The sequence below is a fragment of the Syngnathus typhle genome, linkage group LG13 (assembly GCF_033458585.1).
Source record: "Syngnathus typhle isolate RoL2023-S1 ecotype Sweden linkage group LG13, RoL_Styp_1.0, whole genome shotgun sequence".
Taxonomy (NCBI): Eukaryota; Metazoa; Chordata; class Actinopteri; order Syngnathiformes; family Syngnathidae; genus Syngnathus; species Syngnathus typhle.
The window spans coordinates 13296529-13314496 of NC_083750.1; the positions used below are offsets into that span (position 1 = coordinate 13296529).

Genomic DNA, 17968 nt, shown 5'->3' on the forward strand with positions numbered 1-17968 from the left:
AAAGTCACGCCTATCCAAAAGGAGTCGACAACACTTTTTGCCTCATCCTCTCCATTCCAAAGATCGCATTTGATTGAGAAGATGCGAGTATTTCCGCTTGCAGAAATATGCTTCGAGGTACTTTCACAAAGCCGGTTTTAAGAATTCCTCGGCCGATGTGGCTGTGTTCAGGAAGCGTTGCTAACGCCACAGCAAAGCCATGGTTACGGTCAACCTTGTTTGTACCTGAACAATTTCAGTGAAAGAAAGTTCATGAACTAACCGGTTCATATTTCCAGCAAACGTGAAGGGAGCGTAGTGTATTTCTGCCTTCCTTCTGTGGACGTCTGCCTGTAAACCACTTTGGAAGCTGAGAAGAATGCCACGTGTTCATGCATTTAGCGCCTACTAAAAAGACACAACAATCCTTTTGTTTTCTTCCAATGTCACCAACAGCATTGATCTGCATTTGATTCTCTGGATAGCTCTCAATATTATTGCTACGGCAGCGCTTTCTTTCCCCACACGGCCAATGTCAGTCTCATGCGCAATGTTCTTGTATTAGGCGCTGCGTCATGTGAAATTTCATGTGACCTTTTAATTACGTCCATCGACGCACAAGCAAAAACGATGCTGGCTTTCCTGTGAGACGATGCGCACGCTTCTCGGTGCTCCTGTTGGGCGGCAATGCAGTTTGTTTTGCTCCTTGTGAAGCCCAGCTTTAATCTGCCTCACAGCTCAGCGCAGGTTCTTTTAGAAGCCCTTTGTGCTTGTCGGGGTCTCGTGGTTTCCGTTTGAGAAACGACCGCAAGTCGGGCCGGTAGCTGGTATGAAACGTTTGTCTGCCAAGATCAAGACCTCAGAGCTGCAAAGGAGGATGATCAGTAAAATATTCATCGTGACGTTTCTGCAACGGCATTGAGTCCTCTATCATGAGCTCAGGAGGCGACTAAACCGTTCAACATTTATTACAGTTGCTACATCCTTCCGCGCAGCTCCCGTCCATCTCCGCTTTGCATTCTTTCGGGATGTGACGGTAAACAAATGACGCAGCACTCGTATCATCCACAATAATCTCTGTCCTCCACGGTGGCCTTTTGGAATTAAGGGCTAATGCGGCGTTCTTTAAGTCCACCACATCTGACTGACGGCAGGCCGCCGGCGGCGGAAAGTACGGTGGTCCCGCGGGAGGGAGGCCGGTCCTAATCTAATTGTCATTGTGCCAACAAAGCAATGTCACTGCTGCGTGTCGATGCAAATCTGATGATGAGACAGTGACGACTACCTTACTTTGCTTTGTTTGTGGCCATTGACTTGATGGCTTGGAAATAGGAAGGTAGAATACTGACTGTCTCGACCTTCTTTTAGATTTGACTGCAATGTGTCTTTTTCTGTTTGGAAATACAACTAGACAATACAAAAAACCTTACTTTGCTCACGGGAACCTAAATTGGATTTTTCACCATGTAGTTGATCAAATAGTTTTAAACGAAATAGTTTTGTTTTTTTATTGATATGTGACCATTTTTTGATTGAATTATTTTATTCATTCCAAACGTCTATAACATCTTGTGTGGCAGACAAAGTTGTACATACAAGTTGTTTTTCCTTTCTTTTTTTCTCTTTTTTTTCCCTTCTTTCTTTCCTTTACCTTGACCCAGTCTTTCTCTTTTTCCAGCATGCCCGCCGGGTACTTTCAAGTCCACGCAGGGCCCCGGTTTGTGTCTTCAGTGCCCTCCCAACAGTCGCTCCACTGCTGAGGCCGCCACCATCTGTGTCTGTCGCAACGGTTACTATCGTGGCGATGCTGATCAGCCAGACCAACCCTGCACTAGTGAGTAGAATGACATGACATGACATGACATCAATGTTCTGACAAGTGTGCCAGCTGCAAGAGGGCAAATGCTTCGAAGCGCATCTACGTATTTTAACATCAGTGTGACGTAACGGCAAATAAGTGCTCACAAGAAAGTGGAACATCCGAGTCGTTTTGATGCGAGTTTATAGCTTTATTTTTTTCCCAAATGAGTGATGTCAGGGGAGTTGTACTTTTCGGATTCAACCTTAATGCTTTTCTGTCACAGACGTTTTGCCACTCACCAAAAGTTGCTCTTGCTTTAGTTATCGCTGTTGTTTCTTTTTCTGTCTATCAGCTGTCACCCATCACACACACACACACACACACACACACACACACACACACACACCCCACACCCTCTTCCAATCCTAATTACTCCGATAGATGCTGGGCAGCAACACTGTCTTTATCTGTTGGATATCCAATAAAGCCTCTCACAGCATCAAAGTTGACTTCTTATGATTAAAAACTGCCGAGACATCCCGCTGCCCCACGTGCCGAGTACTATTCGAACCAAGCGCAAAAGCGCTATTTACCACTCTGCTGCTCCCTCTCACAGCAGGCTCATAGTCCAATGTTGCATTCTGGACTTTTTATGATGCAGTCGTGGCTAATGGGACATGTTGTAATTGCTACGTATCTACCAGTGAATCTAATGGGCATAAAAACATGTTTTGTTAATGGCTTAAAAGAAATGCCTTAAGGCTGTGGAGGAGCCCCACTGCAGCACAGCTGTCTGCTTGGCTCTAGCAACCACTCCCCTATGAATTGAGCCCCACCTTTGGGCGATGGAGCTTCTCTCATCATGTCTGGCTTTCCTTGGCACGGCACGGCACAACACATCTCTGGTGAATTAGTGGTTGCTCCATCGAGCGCGCCGTCTGCCCGTACCTCCGGGGTGGGGTCTCTGTCTTTCCAAGAGGTCCCAAGTGGAGTTTGTTGCACTTGAGTTTGTTTGGTTTTTAAAAGCAGCCAGCCTCTCGTGTTTCTCCCCCTCCCCATCCCTTCATTCCTTGAATTGTCTCTTATTATCATCAAATACTTAGCTTGATGTTCTGGCTTGCCTAGATCTCAGCAGGGCCAGGCAGCGAGATCCCCCTTGTAAGAATCTCTGGTACGCAGTCGAGCCTGATAAGAGCGAGCGGCAGGCAGCGTAGCGTACAGAAATCAGGCCGCCTCTGTGGCAGCTTGTGCGCCTTTTTGCAGCCGTGCTACAGAGGAGCCGCTCGGTCCCCGTGTGCTCCAGATTGCACTGATTAGCTCGCTGATGGATAGTCCAGCGCTTGGCTCTGTCAGCAGGGAGCCGCATGTCGTCGCCTCTCGCTCCCCACTTCCCTAGGGCCAGTCCAAACCATCTCATCTCTTCACCAAGCCAATCTGCCATCTTCTGCTGACTCCAGCCCAGTAGCAGTAAGTGAACAGTAGCAGCGGGAAACGATTGTGTCTCACAACACGCCCACTAACTTTGATGGCTGGCTGGCCCAGGTCAGACATAACCCTCATTCCCTACGCGTCCATTTGGAAAAGAGAACACGTGAGAACGGTGTCATCGGTCAACATTTCCGTGGGCTTGCCGATTGAATTTGTCTTTTTCCTTGTTATGTGAGACGGAGGAGGTGTGACAAGCTGAGCGCTAAGTAAGGCAGCGGAACGGGTGCTGATTGGCTCATAAGGGAGAATAGAAGCAGAAATGAAGCAGCGAGGTGCAAGGAAAGAAAAATACATGGGAGGATTGTGACAAGAAAGGCTAATGAACAAGTGACTGAATGCTACCATCTCACTCCATTTCATCCGTCTATCCATCCATCCATCCATCCATCCACCCTAATCCGATCCATCCATCCATCCACCCTAATCCGATCCATCCATCCTTCCTTCCATTTCCTTCCTTCCTTCCATTTCCTTCCTTCTATTTCACAGGTTTAGCTGGTGAGTGCCAGCAGAGCACCTACGCCCCCATGTAGGTCTGTCTCTCAGGCACGCAGAAATGATTAGTCCTCATCATGTGTTTCATTTGAGCTCTCAGCAAGCAAGCACACAAGCCTTCAGCACTCTTTTGGGCTACTCTGGCTGTGATCGCTATCGGCACCCAGGGACCTTGTGTTTCTCCCTCAAGCCTTTTGCAACAACACAAAAACAAACCGTTTGAAAGAGTGTAAACACGAGGCCCCAGCCATTTTAAAGGAGGGATGAGTAAACAAGGTTAACAAGGGGTTCATTTTCGACATAGGGGCACTCCTCATAATAGCATCCAGGGAAAGGAACTAGCTTTTGGGCTTTTACAGCCTCTGTCAAATCCTTTTCCACTACGAGGGCAGCTCGTTACCTACCTTGATCTCTGGAGCTCTTTACGTACTATATGCACGGCACGGTTCATCCGTTTTATGGTACTTAAGCCTTACGATGATGCACATTCTGATATTTGGATTTTCAGTGTGAACATGTAGAAGACACAATACATCTATCTTTTAGTGGCCTTGCAGAGAAAAAGCCCACAACACACATTCCAAGCTGCGAGCTGTAAGGCAATGAACTAAAGAACCGAACATGCGTTTCGGACGAAATCGAGAGGAAGTTGGCCTACACACGCAATCACAATGAGAACTTGCAATGTTTCCAAAATGCTTGCCTGTTTTGCTTTTTTTAACAGCAAATATAGTCAATGTTTTGAATCTAAAAAAAAAAGTGGTCTGGGTGCATCATCTAATTGCTTGAGCACAAATAACATTTGCACTGGAATACGATGAAGACCAGCCGAGAGCTGTAAGGAACGTTTTCGACAAATGAAATCCTATGGCCAATTAAAAGTGGCTCTCTGTCCTAATGGTCTGCAAATCACTGGATAAGTAGCAGTCACATTTGATTTCCAATGTCATTGTCGCCCGCACATGTGTAGCTAGCCCAGCTGGACAACGGGGCCTGAAATGGATGGCCAGGCAGCCAGGCAGGCAGGCAGCCAGGCAGGCAGGCAGGCAGGCAGGCAGGCAGGCAGCCAGGCAGGCAGGCAGGCAGGCAGGCAGGCAGGCAGGCAGGCAGGCAGGCAGGCAGGCAGGCAGCCAGCCAGCCAGCCAGCCAGCCAGCCAGCCAGCCAGCCAGCCAGCCAGCCAGCCAGGCAGGCAGGCAGCCAGGCAGGTAGCCAGGCAGCCAGGCAGGCAGCCAGGCAGGCAGGCAGGCAGGCAGGCCGCAAAGAATCGACGCAGTCATTCCAACCCTTAAAAAACCCCGACTCCATTTGGGTGACGGTGAACAGGGCCAGCCGGCCGGCCCCCTTTTCATACTGCTGGATGTGAATGCGCCGCTCGAGCAAAGCGCTTTGTTTTATCGTTGTGTGATTTTTCCATGAATATCATTTTGGAGCTTTTCCTCCTGGGGAGTGAATGGGAGCGTGAATCTCACATGGATAAGAATACTCCATGCAACACTGCATTTTGCTAAATAACCAATGTTTGATAGACACAAACGTTGCGCTTTATGATCCCTCTGGGTGTGATGGGAATAAATTAGCGTTCCAATTGTGCTGAAGAAAGAGGAAGAAGAAAAAGTGTCCAACAGTACATGACGCTATCTAAATCGAGCCCATTACGAAAAATGGCACCAAATACAATGTGTCCTCTGCAAGCAGTTCTTGTACATTTCACTTGTTCCCTATCAAAATCACGGGCCTCTGTTTTACACTTGTCTCTGAAGGTGTCCCATCCAGCCCAAGGAACGTCATATCCATCGTCAACGAGACCTCCGTGATCCTGGAGTGGCATTCTCCCAGAGAGACGGGCGGCCGGGGCGACGTGGTTTACAACATCTTGTGCAAAAAGTGCCAAGCCGTCCTGCGCGCCTGCTCCCACTGTGACGACAATGTGGAATTTGTTCCTCGTCAGCTGGGTCTGACCGAGACCAGGGTGTTCATCAGCAACCTGCTGGCGCACACGTTGTACACTTTTGAGATTCAGGCGGTCAACGGCGTCAGCAATAAGAGTCCCTACCCGTCGCAGCACGTGTCCATAGACATCACCACCAACCAGGCTGGTAAGCCATGTCATCATTGACTTGACTATAAGAAATATACTGTATGTCTTCTAGAAACATCCGTAGCTGTGTCCTTACCTCCCTCGCAGGGTCCAAGTAAAAATTGTGAGGAATGTTTGGCATTTGAGCATCCCAGGACGGCTGGCTGGCTGGCTGGCTGGCTGGCTGGCTGGCTGTGGTGCCCATGGGTGGGTGGGGGTGCCCAAAGGGTCTGACGTAGCTCAACTGTGAGCTTTCAAGCAAAATGGTAGCTGGTAACATACGAGAATATAATACCTGCCCAAATCAAAGCAAAGGATTGGAAATTGTTTTTCATTTCTGTGGCAGGCGCCATCATTCCTTTCTTTGTGCTTGAGTTCCAGAGCCAGCCAATGACAGTGATACGTAGCCCGAGAGTGTACATTGTTCTTAAGGCATTCAGTTTGTCTTGGTTTTTTAACGATGGTAACAACGGTTCTCGCTTTGAGACTCCATTCTGTCCAGGCTGACAATCGTCTTTGTTGTTTTCCTTGGGTCAAGAGACTTGGTTGCAGCCAGCCCACTCGAAACCTCTTCAACGTCCTTCCTTCCCATCATTGTGGAATTTTTGCCGCTGTATTCCGCCAATGTCAAAATGAGTCTTTGTGGCTTTATGTTGCCAGGTAGGTAATTGTATGGTTCCGGTTTGACAAAGGAAAGTTGACAATGCAGAATTGTTCTGGAAGACTATCATCATTTCAATGGGACATGAGAATTTTCGGAACACTTGTTTCCTTGCCAGTACTGTCACTAGTACAAGCGCAGTACAGAGGTGTTCATGCGTGTCTTGTTGTTCTGCAAAGTGGATGAACGGCACCTTTGCTGACTGCAGCCAAGTTGTGCATTCAATTGTGCTCAGAGGCCCGAGGCTCGGATTAACAAGCAGTTCTGTACGATCGGGCGCTATTTTCTTCTTGTTGACTTGCCAGTTTAAAGCTTGGACAGGATCATTTGCAAGATCTGTAGTCTGACTGCTCGAGGGAGTGAATCTCATTGTTGGCCCGATTCCGAAGAGTCTCAACTTTTAATACCAAGGAAGGTCTCCTTGAAATCCATCTGTGCATTGCCATTGTCTGAAGTGTGGAGTTTCTACTCCTCAGATGCAAAATGACTAGATTAAACTTCATCAGGTAGATCGTTGAGAACGATAAATCGACTGTTCCTTCCATGAAACGAAAGCTGGCTGAGCTTTTATTCTCAGTCCTTTCTGTCCATTGCAAAAGTAGAAAGTAAGGAACCCATCAAGTCAGTTCAAAGTGTGAGCACGCATGGGAAGAAAAGGGAAGTTGGCAGGAGAGGAAAATAGCAATTAATCACGAGAAGAGCGTTTAAGGCAAGTAGTAGTACCAATGTCTGCAGAGGCTAATAAAATCGCCCTCCATTCCATTCTGTGTCTGCGAGGACGGTGTGATCAATAGTTTGATTTAGGATTTCATTCCACCGCCGGCCGGTGCTCTCCAAGAAAAACATGGCCGCGTGTGCCACGCATATACCACGAGCTTTTCCCTTCCTTTTATGGCTGGGGTCGCAGGCACCGCTTGTCGATCATGTGTCACACGGTGGATGCAGTCCTCTGCTGCCTCACTAATCCACATGAGAGTTGCTCGAGAAACACCAGACACGTTTGCAATCTTCTCACATGCTGACTTCCGACTGTTTGCCACGCTGTTGTTGTTTTGTGTAAAACGCGATCACATCGTTCCGACAGGAGTCGCTGCCTCGACCGCAGCCGAGCAACGCGTGGCAGGCAGACGGCGGGGCTCGGAACGCGTTTGTCGGGCAGATCCCGCGTCCGGGCTTTAAGATGCTCGCGCTGTCGCCGAGTTCATCGTCCATTTTGCGGAGCATCATTTGCACTCGCCTATCTCCACGTGGCTGACATGGCGTCCACGCTGAACTCGATGTCTCATTGGGTCGAGCTACTTTTTGTGAGACCCGGGTGACAGCGTTAGTAGGGTCATCAGCGCCACCCTGCTGTGAATGGTTCCCCATAAAGTATGATTGACTGTAAAATGATGGAATGAATGATGTAGTTCCTTGGCTTTGCTTGACAATTATCTACTAAAGGCTTTACTCCTTTTCATTTCATTCTCTCTGCTTCCCTCTGTCAGAGCCAGACGCCGAGAGGCTCCGACTTTGATTAATGGCGAGCCAAGCGCTGTATTAGAAGCCGGGGCAGCAAGTTGGGCCAGATAAAAGTAGAGCAGGGTAACAATGGATGGGAGGGGGGAGGCAGGGAGGGAGGGAGACGAGAGCAGGACACAGTCACCAATCATTGTCAGCATCACTGTCAGCGGGGGACACACTTGGACAGGACAGGACAGGACAGGACAGGACAGGACAGGACAGCGTCATTAGGCTGAAACTCTGAAACCTCGTCCAGACATATTGGCTTGTTTCTTTTCTTTTTCTACGTAGGATGCAAGGACAACATAGTTTACCCCATGTTCCAAATCAGTTGAATTCAATGGAACAAATCCTTGTCAGGTGGAATCCTCACATCCCCAATGTCACCACTTTTCAGGAAATCTGTTAACATCATTTTCCCAAACTCTTTCGCAAAGGTCTTTGAGACATGAGTGAAGCAGTAAACACGTAAACAATCTGCTGACTAAGCAATAGAAAAGGCTTAACATGAATCTTTTTATACGCAATAATGATAGTCTACTGGTTTTAGATTGACACTCCTTGAATTGTTTCCACACCACAAATGGAAATGTATTTGTTGGGATTTCATGTGACGGACACATGATTGCGAGGTGGAAGACTCCCGCATCAAATCCGGTGCAATCACGCAAATTCCAGAAGCTCATACTGTGAAATGCCTGCGTGCGTATCATTTCATTTTTCTTTCATGTAAAAACCACATACCACTGGGTGTATCACGTGAAAGTCCAATAAATGTAGGTTTGTGGTCGTAACTTGACAAGATGTGGAAAACTTCAAGAGGAATCCAATCCGGCTCTGAGAAGCGAGCCTGATTGGCGTCCCGTTCCATAGTTTCATGTTTGCGCAAAATGCAAGGGTGCAAAAATGCTACTTTCTACAGCAGGGGTTTCATGTAGACTGCACCTCTGCTTGCTCTCACAAGAACGGCATGCGCCTGTGGTCAGTAATTGATCATGTGGCCCAGGGAGCCCGACCTACCGACCGACCGACCGACCTACCTACCTACCTACCTACCTACCTACCTACCTACCTACCTACCTACCTAGCCGACCCTGCTCACTGAAGCATGAAGCAGCCCGAGGTCTTCACACTCTGTGCCGAGGGTGGCAGATGCCACGTAATCCCGACAGGATCAATAGAACCCAAATCAAATATTTGTTTACATTTCAGCATCGTTCTCGAACCCTCCAGTTTAGAAAATGTTGACCCGCTGCCAAAGCCATACAATAGGCCATTTCATTCAAATAAAGTTTGCTTTGAAAGCATAGATGCCAAATCAATCACAAGTTGATTTTTTTTTTTCTATTTACAGAACTACTAAGTCTGTAGAATGGCTCCATGCCATCAAAGTACCAATAAGAGATGGAAAAGAAATGGAGCAACTACTGGGGAAATAGATAAAAAGGGACATTCAATTGAAAAAGGATGCCATTTGCAGCCTTTTGAGTCGAGGACTTATTCAGAAAGATGGCAAGTTGAGGCCGGCCGGGTGGAGAAATGATGAGACCTCAGTGGTGAGCGGGCCAACAGCCAAGTGAGTGATGGCAGTAAAATGTAGAGCACACGCTTGTGGGGACCTGCTTTTTATGCCTGAAGATGGGGGGTGGAGATTTCTCATCTCTTCAACACATTTCACTCAATATTAGCCACTGAAATCAGATCGACTTGTGTGTGAAATGTGTTTTTTCATCAGATCCACTTGTGTGTGTGTGTGTTTACAAGTTGGTTGATTCGGATTTAGTATCACTCTTTGAATTGGCGCACTGGTGTCAGGTCATACGTATTTGCTCCGTTTAAAATGAAAAAAAGTTCCATTTGTATTCACGTTTTGTAAATGGTCACATTCTGTGATATGGAAACGCAAAGACTTCAATCCTCTCTTGGTAAGTCTGTGACATTTAGAAAGCCGACAATCGGGCCTAGATCACGTAGAAGCGCAACAAATGGATGCAAAACAAAACTTATCAGCACCCGGGAAACGTATTTTTCCCCCCTCACAAGCGGGGGTCCGGGTTATTGAACTTCACTTCTGTCAGCGGTGACTCTGTAAATGTCACACATGGCCAATGTCTGCTGAGAGATCAAAATGGAATGATTCATTCCAGGCTGGTGTATGGCACTCCACAAACACTTCCCTTGGGTTGAAGATGACAATCATTTTTTGGGCCAGTTCTTTATTGAAGTAACCTTAGCGCTCACATTACAAGATAGACACACACGTTTTCAAAACACACACAATCTGGATGATTGCTTTCCTGTCCAATAACACCAGGAGTGCACTGGTGAAAGAAGAGTTGACAAAAATAAAGGACATTTTTGGAATGAACAGAAAATTGCAGACGACCTGGGTTAATTGAGGCAGTCTGTTGAAGCTGGGAATCCTCTTTGCCGCTTGACCACAAAAAGTGACAAAGTTAGCAGCTTCTGTCGTTGCTATTTTCATTGGCCATGTTATCATGAGTTTGTTCCTTGTCCCATTTCCAGTACCTCACTTTTGCGGCTCCAATGAAATGGCTGGCACGCTGCCCCGAAAGCGTAATCCAAACTCTTAAACGGTGGCTGTGTGATTACCGGACAATTAAAGGAGACCGATTGCATCAGACAGTGTTGGCCAAAAAGGTCTACAGTACTTCCTGATGATTATGATCATATTGCGTTAAATGACCTCGAAAGAGTCGGATGTCGTCGCTTGGTCATCGGAGTTTTGGAAAAGTCCAGAGAGAGACCTTCAAGCTTTTGCGTGTGTGTTCTCTTACAGCGCCCTCCATTGTTCCCATCATGCATCAGATCAGCTCCACCATGAATAGCTTCACATTGTCGTGGCCGCAACCGGAACAGCCCAACGGTATCATTCTGGACTATGAGCTACGTTACCATGAGAAGGTAAGATATGCCTTTCAACTGATTGAATGGGATTTCCAGTCCGTGTTCTTCATGGGGGGGGGGGGGGGGCTACGATTAGAATTCAGTTGTCCTTTAAGTCTTAGTTGTCACTGGGACATTTTTTGTCCGCCCAATGTGATTTGCAGTCCGTGTTCTTCATGTGGGGGGTTAGGGGTATGATTAGAATTCGGTTGTCCTTTCAGTCTTTGCTGTCACTGGGAAATAGTTTGTCCGCCCAGCAGGTTAAATGACCTTCTAGCTTGTCTACCTGCCCGTTGATTACAAGCACCTGTGGCTAAAGCCAAACTGCGGCAACTGGACTTGATTTTGTCACCTCTGCTGTGTAATTCCATGTTGACGCTCGATAGCAATAATTGAAGCAACAATCTCGCCATCTTCCATGTTGACAATGTTTTGGATTGCGCCTGCTGCGGCTGCTGCTGCTGCTGCTGCTGCTGCTGCTGCTGCTGCTGCTGCTGCTGCTGCTGCTGCTGCGGCGGCGGCGGCTGCTGCTACGGCCGCCTCAGTTCCCATCGGGCGGGTACCTGCCGCCGCCGCCGCAGATGAAGCAAATGCGTTGACCTACCTGTGCTCTCGGCCGGCGTACCCACGTGCCCCGCGGTGAAAATGCATCGCATCTGAGGAGCGAATCGCATCGATCCGTCTGCTCTCACACAATGCGTCGGCTTTATTAAGTCGCCAAGCCAACCCCGTCGAGCCTACGCTGCTCCAATATCGACCTGTAGCCATTTCCCAAGGCCTCGGATAGAACGATAGCAAAAGATCAGAGGCTCAAGCTTCTTTTTCGGGCCCCTTGTTTGTCCTCCTAAAACCGATCGATAGGCGGTGCCATGTCGGTCATGTACTTTTGCCTTTTACGAGATTGGGTGAATCTTCCCTCATGATAAATAATAGATTGAAATCCATATAGTCTATAAATGATCATGATTTATTTCAAATTAATTTTAGTAAAGGTCCATAGATCAATATATGTGTAACTCCAATCTTTGGTTTTCCTGAGTCATTGCTTAGTCAGCCAGTACAAACCCACGCCTTCATTGGCTTTGTTCATCAAACGGATGCCATGCCGTTCGCAAAGGACTTGAGGAAGCTTATCTTCCAGCCGGCTTAGTGTCATGTAAATAACAATTATACAGCCTCCTATTAGTTCATGAATATCAATCAAAGCTAATCCTATTGATGTTTACGTAGCGCGTCGTCACACAAATAGATGAGCAGGGCATAATCGCAAATTAGGAAATCACTAAGGACAGAATGACGCTGATAATTCAGGTCAACACACTCCAACCACATTCTTTGCTTTATGTCCAGTCTCAGCCAGAACTGCTCTGCAAATATGAGATGTGTGTTTCCTAAGCTACCGGTTCGAAGATAATCATTGTAAAAGGATGGCGTCTAATAAAAAAAATAAATATATATATATATATATATGATTCTTTTTTTTAATATATATATATATAGCCTATGCTTCTGTTTCATGCATCTCACTTTTCACTTTTCTGCTTGTGTGTGATTGTCCCAGCATGCCTTGCACAGTCAAGTCATCCTTAACCCTGTTGAAAGTCATGTCGCTGCAGATCCCATCTCGCTTTCAGTTTGCAATGCCAACCGCTTCTGTCACACCCTATTGTCACACATTCCTTGTTGATAATTTGGACGACAACCGTGTGGGAGATTGTTTTTCCTTTGTAAGAGCGCGAAGAAAACAAGTAGGCACGACCAAATCTATGCCTTTAAAATGAAAGTAGTGATGAATCCACAGTAGAGACAATGCGCTTGACAATTTGTTCATATTTTCACAAACAAAGGTGTCTACGTCCATCTTTGTCAGTGAATGCTCAAATGAAAGGTGGAGGAGGGAGAAAAAGTCCAATATTGTGCTTGTTCCTCCATCTTCCCAACTGGCGATTTCCTGAGAATTTGGGAAGGATGGGAATGACGCTATAGCAGAGGTCAGGCCCTCTATTACGGCTTAAGCTGAAAAGCCGTGGGAGGGAGGGAGGGAGGGAGGGAGGGAGAGAGGGAGGGAGAGGCTGCTGCTGATTTGTTTCCTTGAATTTACCAAACCCGAAGAGCTTTTGCAAGTTGCTGGGGCATATTAATAAACTTGACAAAATCTACCGAATCAAATGATCTTCCCGCTGAAGTGAACTGAATCCAATGGTTACATTTTCAAATCGTTACATCCTTGAATCATATCGTACCCCGGAAATTGTATCAAATAGCCTTTTGTGGCGAGACGCACAACCCAAATATATAAATACAATGTGATTGGGCCACCTAACCTGTTTACTCTTGTGCCTGTTATTAAATGAAATGACGTCGCAACATCGACCACTGTTTCTACGAAGCACACAAAGTATTTTCGCCACATTTTCACGTGTGTTCAAATACATGTGTTTAAAAATAAAGTCGAAATGTGGGAGGGATACGATATAGTCGTATATAAAACAAACTTGGGTTCACTGTATTTTTTGATTCTCACCAAATAGTTCTCTGTTTTTTAATGCTCTAATTTGTACAGTACACTGTAACCACCCCCCCTTCCCATGTGTGAGTGCGTCTGTGTGTCCATGTGTGAGCCTGTGAGGAGGACACATGGTACCCCACCATGCATGTCTTTGCGCCAAGTGGCCATGCTGTCCATTTTGCGGGCTTGGCATTTTGGTAAAACGCGCGCACACGCATGCACACACACGCACACACACACGCACACACACACACGGACACACACCCCAAGTTAATTACATTGCCATTCCAGGGTTGTAGACAATAGTTTCTTGCTAAATAAATACAAATAGTAGACGGGACAAAGTGAGTTCTTCTCAGATTTTGCTCTTGGAGAATAACCAAGTGAAACTATGGGAGCCAAAAAAAAAGTACAACTATTGGATCATCTCTGCCAACAGGATTACAGTAGAGCCGCACACAATAAATCCAATGGATTGTCTCCAATTGCGACCAGTGCCGATCCTTTGATGCGTTTGCAAGATTTGCAAGGTGCCAGGTAATTAGTGGTTAAAAACAAGATGACAGTTTTAGGCAAGCCTTTTCTTTTCTGCCACTTTGGGGGAAATAGTTTCGGTCCAGGCACTCGATTCCGTGCCTTGCCGTGAGCGCTCGGGTCGGCCGGGGTTGGGTGTTGTCCTCGTTCCCATTGGTCAGCAGCAGTCAGGAGCACCGGCCGGGGTGCAACTTCTTGGCTATCACCCGAACCTTATGCCGTTGGTTATGTGTAATCCCCATTTGACTGGCAGCATGAAAGAGCCCTTCCAAGATGGGACGCTCCCCCGGGGTTGGATGTTTGCCATCTGCCGGCTCACCTGTCTTCCTCCAAAAAGTCGACAGATGGAGACGTGGTTCAAAGAGCTGCAGAGTTGGGAGTGGGAACCCTAATCTTGACCTCACCAAGTGGTCTATTTGCACTTTGCCGGGTGGGTGACTGTGTCTGTGTACGGAGAGGGTGATAGACAGCCCTAAGTAATTACGGATGGCCACAGCGTATTAGCACCTAACCTAAGACCGACATGCAAGGAAAATACGGGGGGTTGTTTTGTTTTTTATGATACCGTTCCAGAAAGTCTGACCAGAACACAATCTCATGAAATCTGAAGAAAGTTTTTCCACAGGAAATAATGTCAACTCAATGAATGCAGAAGGAGTGGAGCTCTTTACAAGCCCTAGGCTTCGTCTCCCTCCTTGCACAGTTATTGATATAATAATATGTGCTAAACAATAAACTAACTAACTAACTAAACGCAATCCAGACACCCAAAAAATATCAACCATTAATAACTGTAGCTTAACATGAAGATGGGCAAAAATATCACTGACTAAATCATCGGTTGAATGAGTAACATCCTTTTACCTTCAATGGAAACTCTTGATGGACATTTTGAAACATTTTCCCTGATCTTTCTTCAATTGGATGGTGTTTCTCACCATTGGAATTTTCTGCCACATGTAAAAAGGCAGCAAGTCATATTTCACAATTCAAGCTTTTATTGTTCTTTACGAGCCACCAAGTCTGTTTGGAAAAAGATTGGGGCAACGATGATGTACCTTCCTGTCAAAAATCTGACCTTCAAAAGAAAAGCATGTTAGTATCTTAATTTGACCACACTTGATCAGATGTCTTGCCTATCAATTTAAATGTAAACTATGTTACGCAGATGTTGCCCTAGTGTTGCCGACGACTTGCCATCTTTTTTTTCACTTCTTATATGTATGTTGCTTGGTGAAGAAACACTATTGAAGATGTGGGCATAACTGTTTCCCACTCCACCTCAGTAAACAATGTAGGAACCTACTAAGCATATTGTGATGAATTAAGTGTCTTATAAAGCACATCTGAACAGACAAATGCCCAAAGCTGTTTTGTAAAAGTGTTCATTCTGTGCCACTATAGACTTGGTGTGTGTGCGTGCATGGGTGTGTGTGCGTGTGTGTGCGCGTGTGTGCGCGTGTGTGTGTGCGTGCGTGCGTGCGTTACGATATAAATGACGCACATTATGGTCCTTTACAGTTCCTTTCCTGGAATGAGTTTTTTGTTGGGGTTTTTTTTCTCCCCCATCCCTGTCTTCTCTATACTGCATTTTCCTCCCTAATGTGTTGTGTGTGTACATTTGTGCTTTCAGGACCACGCAGAGATTAACTCCACCATCCTGCGGAGCCCAACTAACACGGCACGAGTGGATGCCCTGCGTTCGGGCACCGTATACGTTGTACAGGTGCGGGCACGGACCGTTGCTGGTTTTGGCAAATACAGCAGCAAGATGTGCTTTCAAACCCTCACAGATGGTAAGAATCTACAAGCCAGGAGAGACTGCTCACAAACACACACACACACACACACACACACACACACACACACACAGACTCTCGGTCTCCACGTCTAGCGTGGTATTTGTTATTGCAGTATTATTAGTCGCTGAGATTGATGTGGGGCGTAGCGTTCAATTGCACTTCTGTTTCCATAGCAAAATTAATCGCCTTCAAGTGTGTGTGACTATGCATGTATGTTAGTGTGTGGGTGTGTAGACTTTATGTAGAAAGTCGGATGTCTTTTGTTTGTGCAGCTAACTGTGCTTGATCCACAATGCTAAGCTAATTGGTTTTCCACGCAACCATTCCAGCGTTGGAGTGCTGTGATTAGTAGTTGATGAGATTTTTGGGGGGTGGCCATAAGTGGGAGGGAGGGAGAGTTTTAAGGATCTCCAGAAACGAGTGACACAAATTGTGCATGAGTAATCAAAGTATATTTATCAAGTCGAAAAACAGCATTCGTCCCCAAATTCAAGATTGTAACATTGGTTGACAGTGCGTCATAGTAATACCATGAAAGCATGCACAAATTGTGCATCCCTAAATTAGTGCAATAGTTTAATGAATGATTATTTTTATTATGAGTACCTGACCTATTAATTGATAGCTGTAAGATTTAAGGACCTATATATGTATATATATATATGTATCAGCCTAAAACAAAATCCACATTGCTCAGACCCTAATTATTATTATAGTGGGCGCTAAAGGCATTAATACACCATGAAATAAAGAATTATTATTTTTGAAGCATCAAATGCGCATTCACTGACAGAAAATGCAAAAGGAATTTTCTGTTATTTGTCTTCACTTGTGTTTTTACATTGGGAGTATTGTCAATTGTCTTGCAATGATGGTGAAAGTTATTGGAATGACCTCTACAGGTGCTGCGGCCCATTCGTGCCCCCACTCAGTGTTTACAAATGTTGCGGCAAAATAAAGGCCCGGGCTTCACGCTCGCTCTTTTTCATTTATTGGCCGGCCACCATGGCACGATATTTGTCAGAGCACTTAGCGGCAGGCGGCGGCAAGCTCGCACCCGTAGGCTCCATCCACCCTGCTGCCACGACGCTGCTTTGCCTCCGTCTCGTCCTTTTCTTTTTGTTTGATTGTGCGGCGGCGGCGGCGGCACTTCCCAACCCCCTCCCCCCCCTCCCCCGTGCCACCCCCCTTCTAGCTCCGCCACTGCTTCCAACACTAAACACCATGGGAAAGATGTATTTCCCTTTTCGACCTAAATATTCATGAGCGTTCACTTTATTAAATTCATTTCAAACACATGTAGAGGGAAAAGCAGTTGTTGCCTGCGGCGGGTGTGAGGGTTCACAGTATTTCCATTTTCTGGGCAATGGCTTTTGGTACGTACAAAGCCTTTTTGGTACAAACCTCGTGAAAGAGCATTCCAAAGTGTCGTTTCGTTTACAGGTACAGCGATAGTGAACGATGAGGGGCCCCCTTGTCAGTCGGTCCCTTTCTCTCACACGTCGCCTGGCTCGCTTTCTGTGTCGCTAGGTCTCAGTTTATCAAACGCAAGCTGTCAGTCAGCGTTGCCAAAGCTGGCCGGATTTCAGCGAGCGCCTCTCAGCTGAGACATCTGTACGTTTTCTTTATCCGTCAGACACCCGGTCGAGCCGACCCGCGCGCACAAAGGACCCACTCTCACGAGGAAAGCAAGCGTGCCCCTTAAAGTGGGCCTGTTGTGTGTGTGTGTGTGTTTCTTGCATATTTCTTGTCAAGCAGCACTGTGCCAAAGTCACGTGCCATCGTGAAATGTGCTCTGTCAGCAGCGCTGCACTGACCTATATAATACAAAATTCAATCGACTGGGGGTTTAAAAGCTGCAGCCACAAGCTGAACTTGGTTTATAAGCCGCATACACGACACGTGACCAGGCTCGTAACTATGAATGAATGTGATTGACGAATGTCAATAATGCTATGAATGAATGAATGAATAGTCTGATTAACGGTCATCAATGCTTCTTTGTAGACTTTCCCGTGGTTCCGAGAGAATGATGAGGAAAGGCAAAGCCATTTTGATTTGGATTTGATTTCCTGATCGCTGTTTCTTTTTGCATTTGAGATGACTTCAAATCGGAGCTGAGGGAGCAACTTCCTCTCATTGCCGGGTCAGCTGCCGCAGGAGTGGTCTTCGTCGTTTCGCTGGTCGCCATCTCCATCGTCTGCAGCAGGT

At 46.5% G+C, this 17968-nt stretch overlaps 1 protein-coding gene across 8 annotated transcripts in view; it reads left to right on the plus strand.

Moving 5' to 3' along the window:
- Nucleotides 1–17968, plus strand: part of ephb3a (eph receptor B3a) — an 87404-nt gene that overhangs the window by 52951 nt on the left and 16485 nt on the right. For 4 of the 8 annotated variants that reach the window (XM_061295518.1, XM_061295512.1, XM_061295514.1 and 1 more), the window contains exons 4-8: nucleotides 1658–1813; nucleotides 5525–5860; nucleotides 10806–10930; nucleotides 15589–15751; nucleotides 17858–17965. In XM_061295518.1, coding sequence (XP_061151502.1) covers nucleotides 1658–1813; nucleotides 5525–5860; nucleotides 10806–10930; nucleotides 15589–15751; nucleotides 17858–17965 — 888 coding nt within the window. Of the gene's footprint in view, nucleotides 1–1657; nucleotides 1814–5524; nucleotides 5861–10805; nucleotides 10931–15588; nucleotides 15752–17857; nucleotides 17967–17968 lie in introns of all 8 variants that reach the window. The other 4 variants (XM_061295519.1, XM_061295513.1, XM_061295516.1 and 1 more) reach the window with 2 other exon arrangements.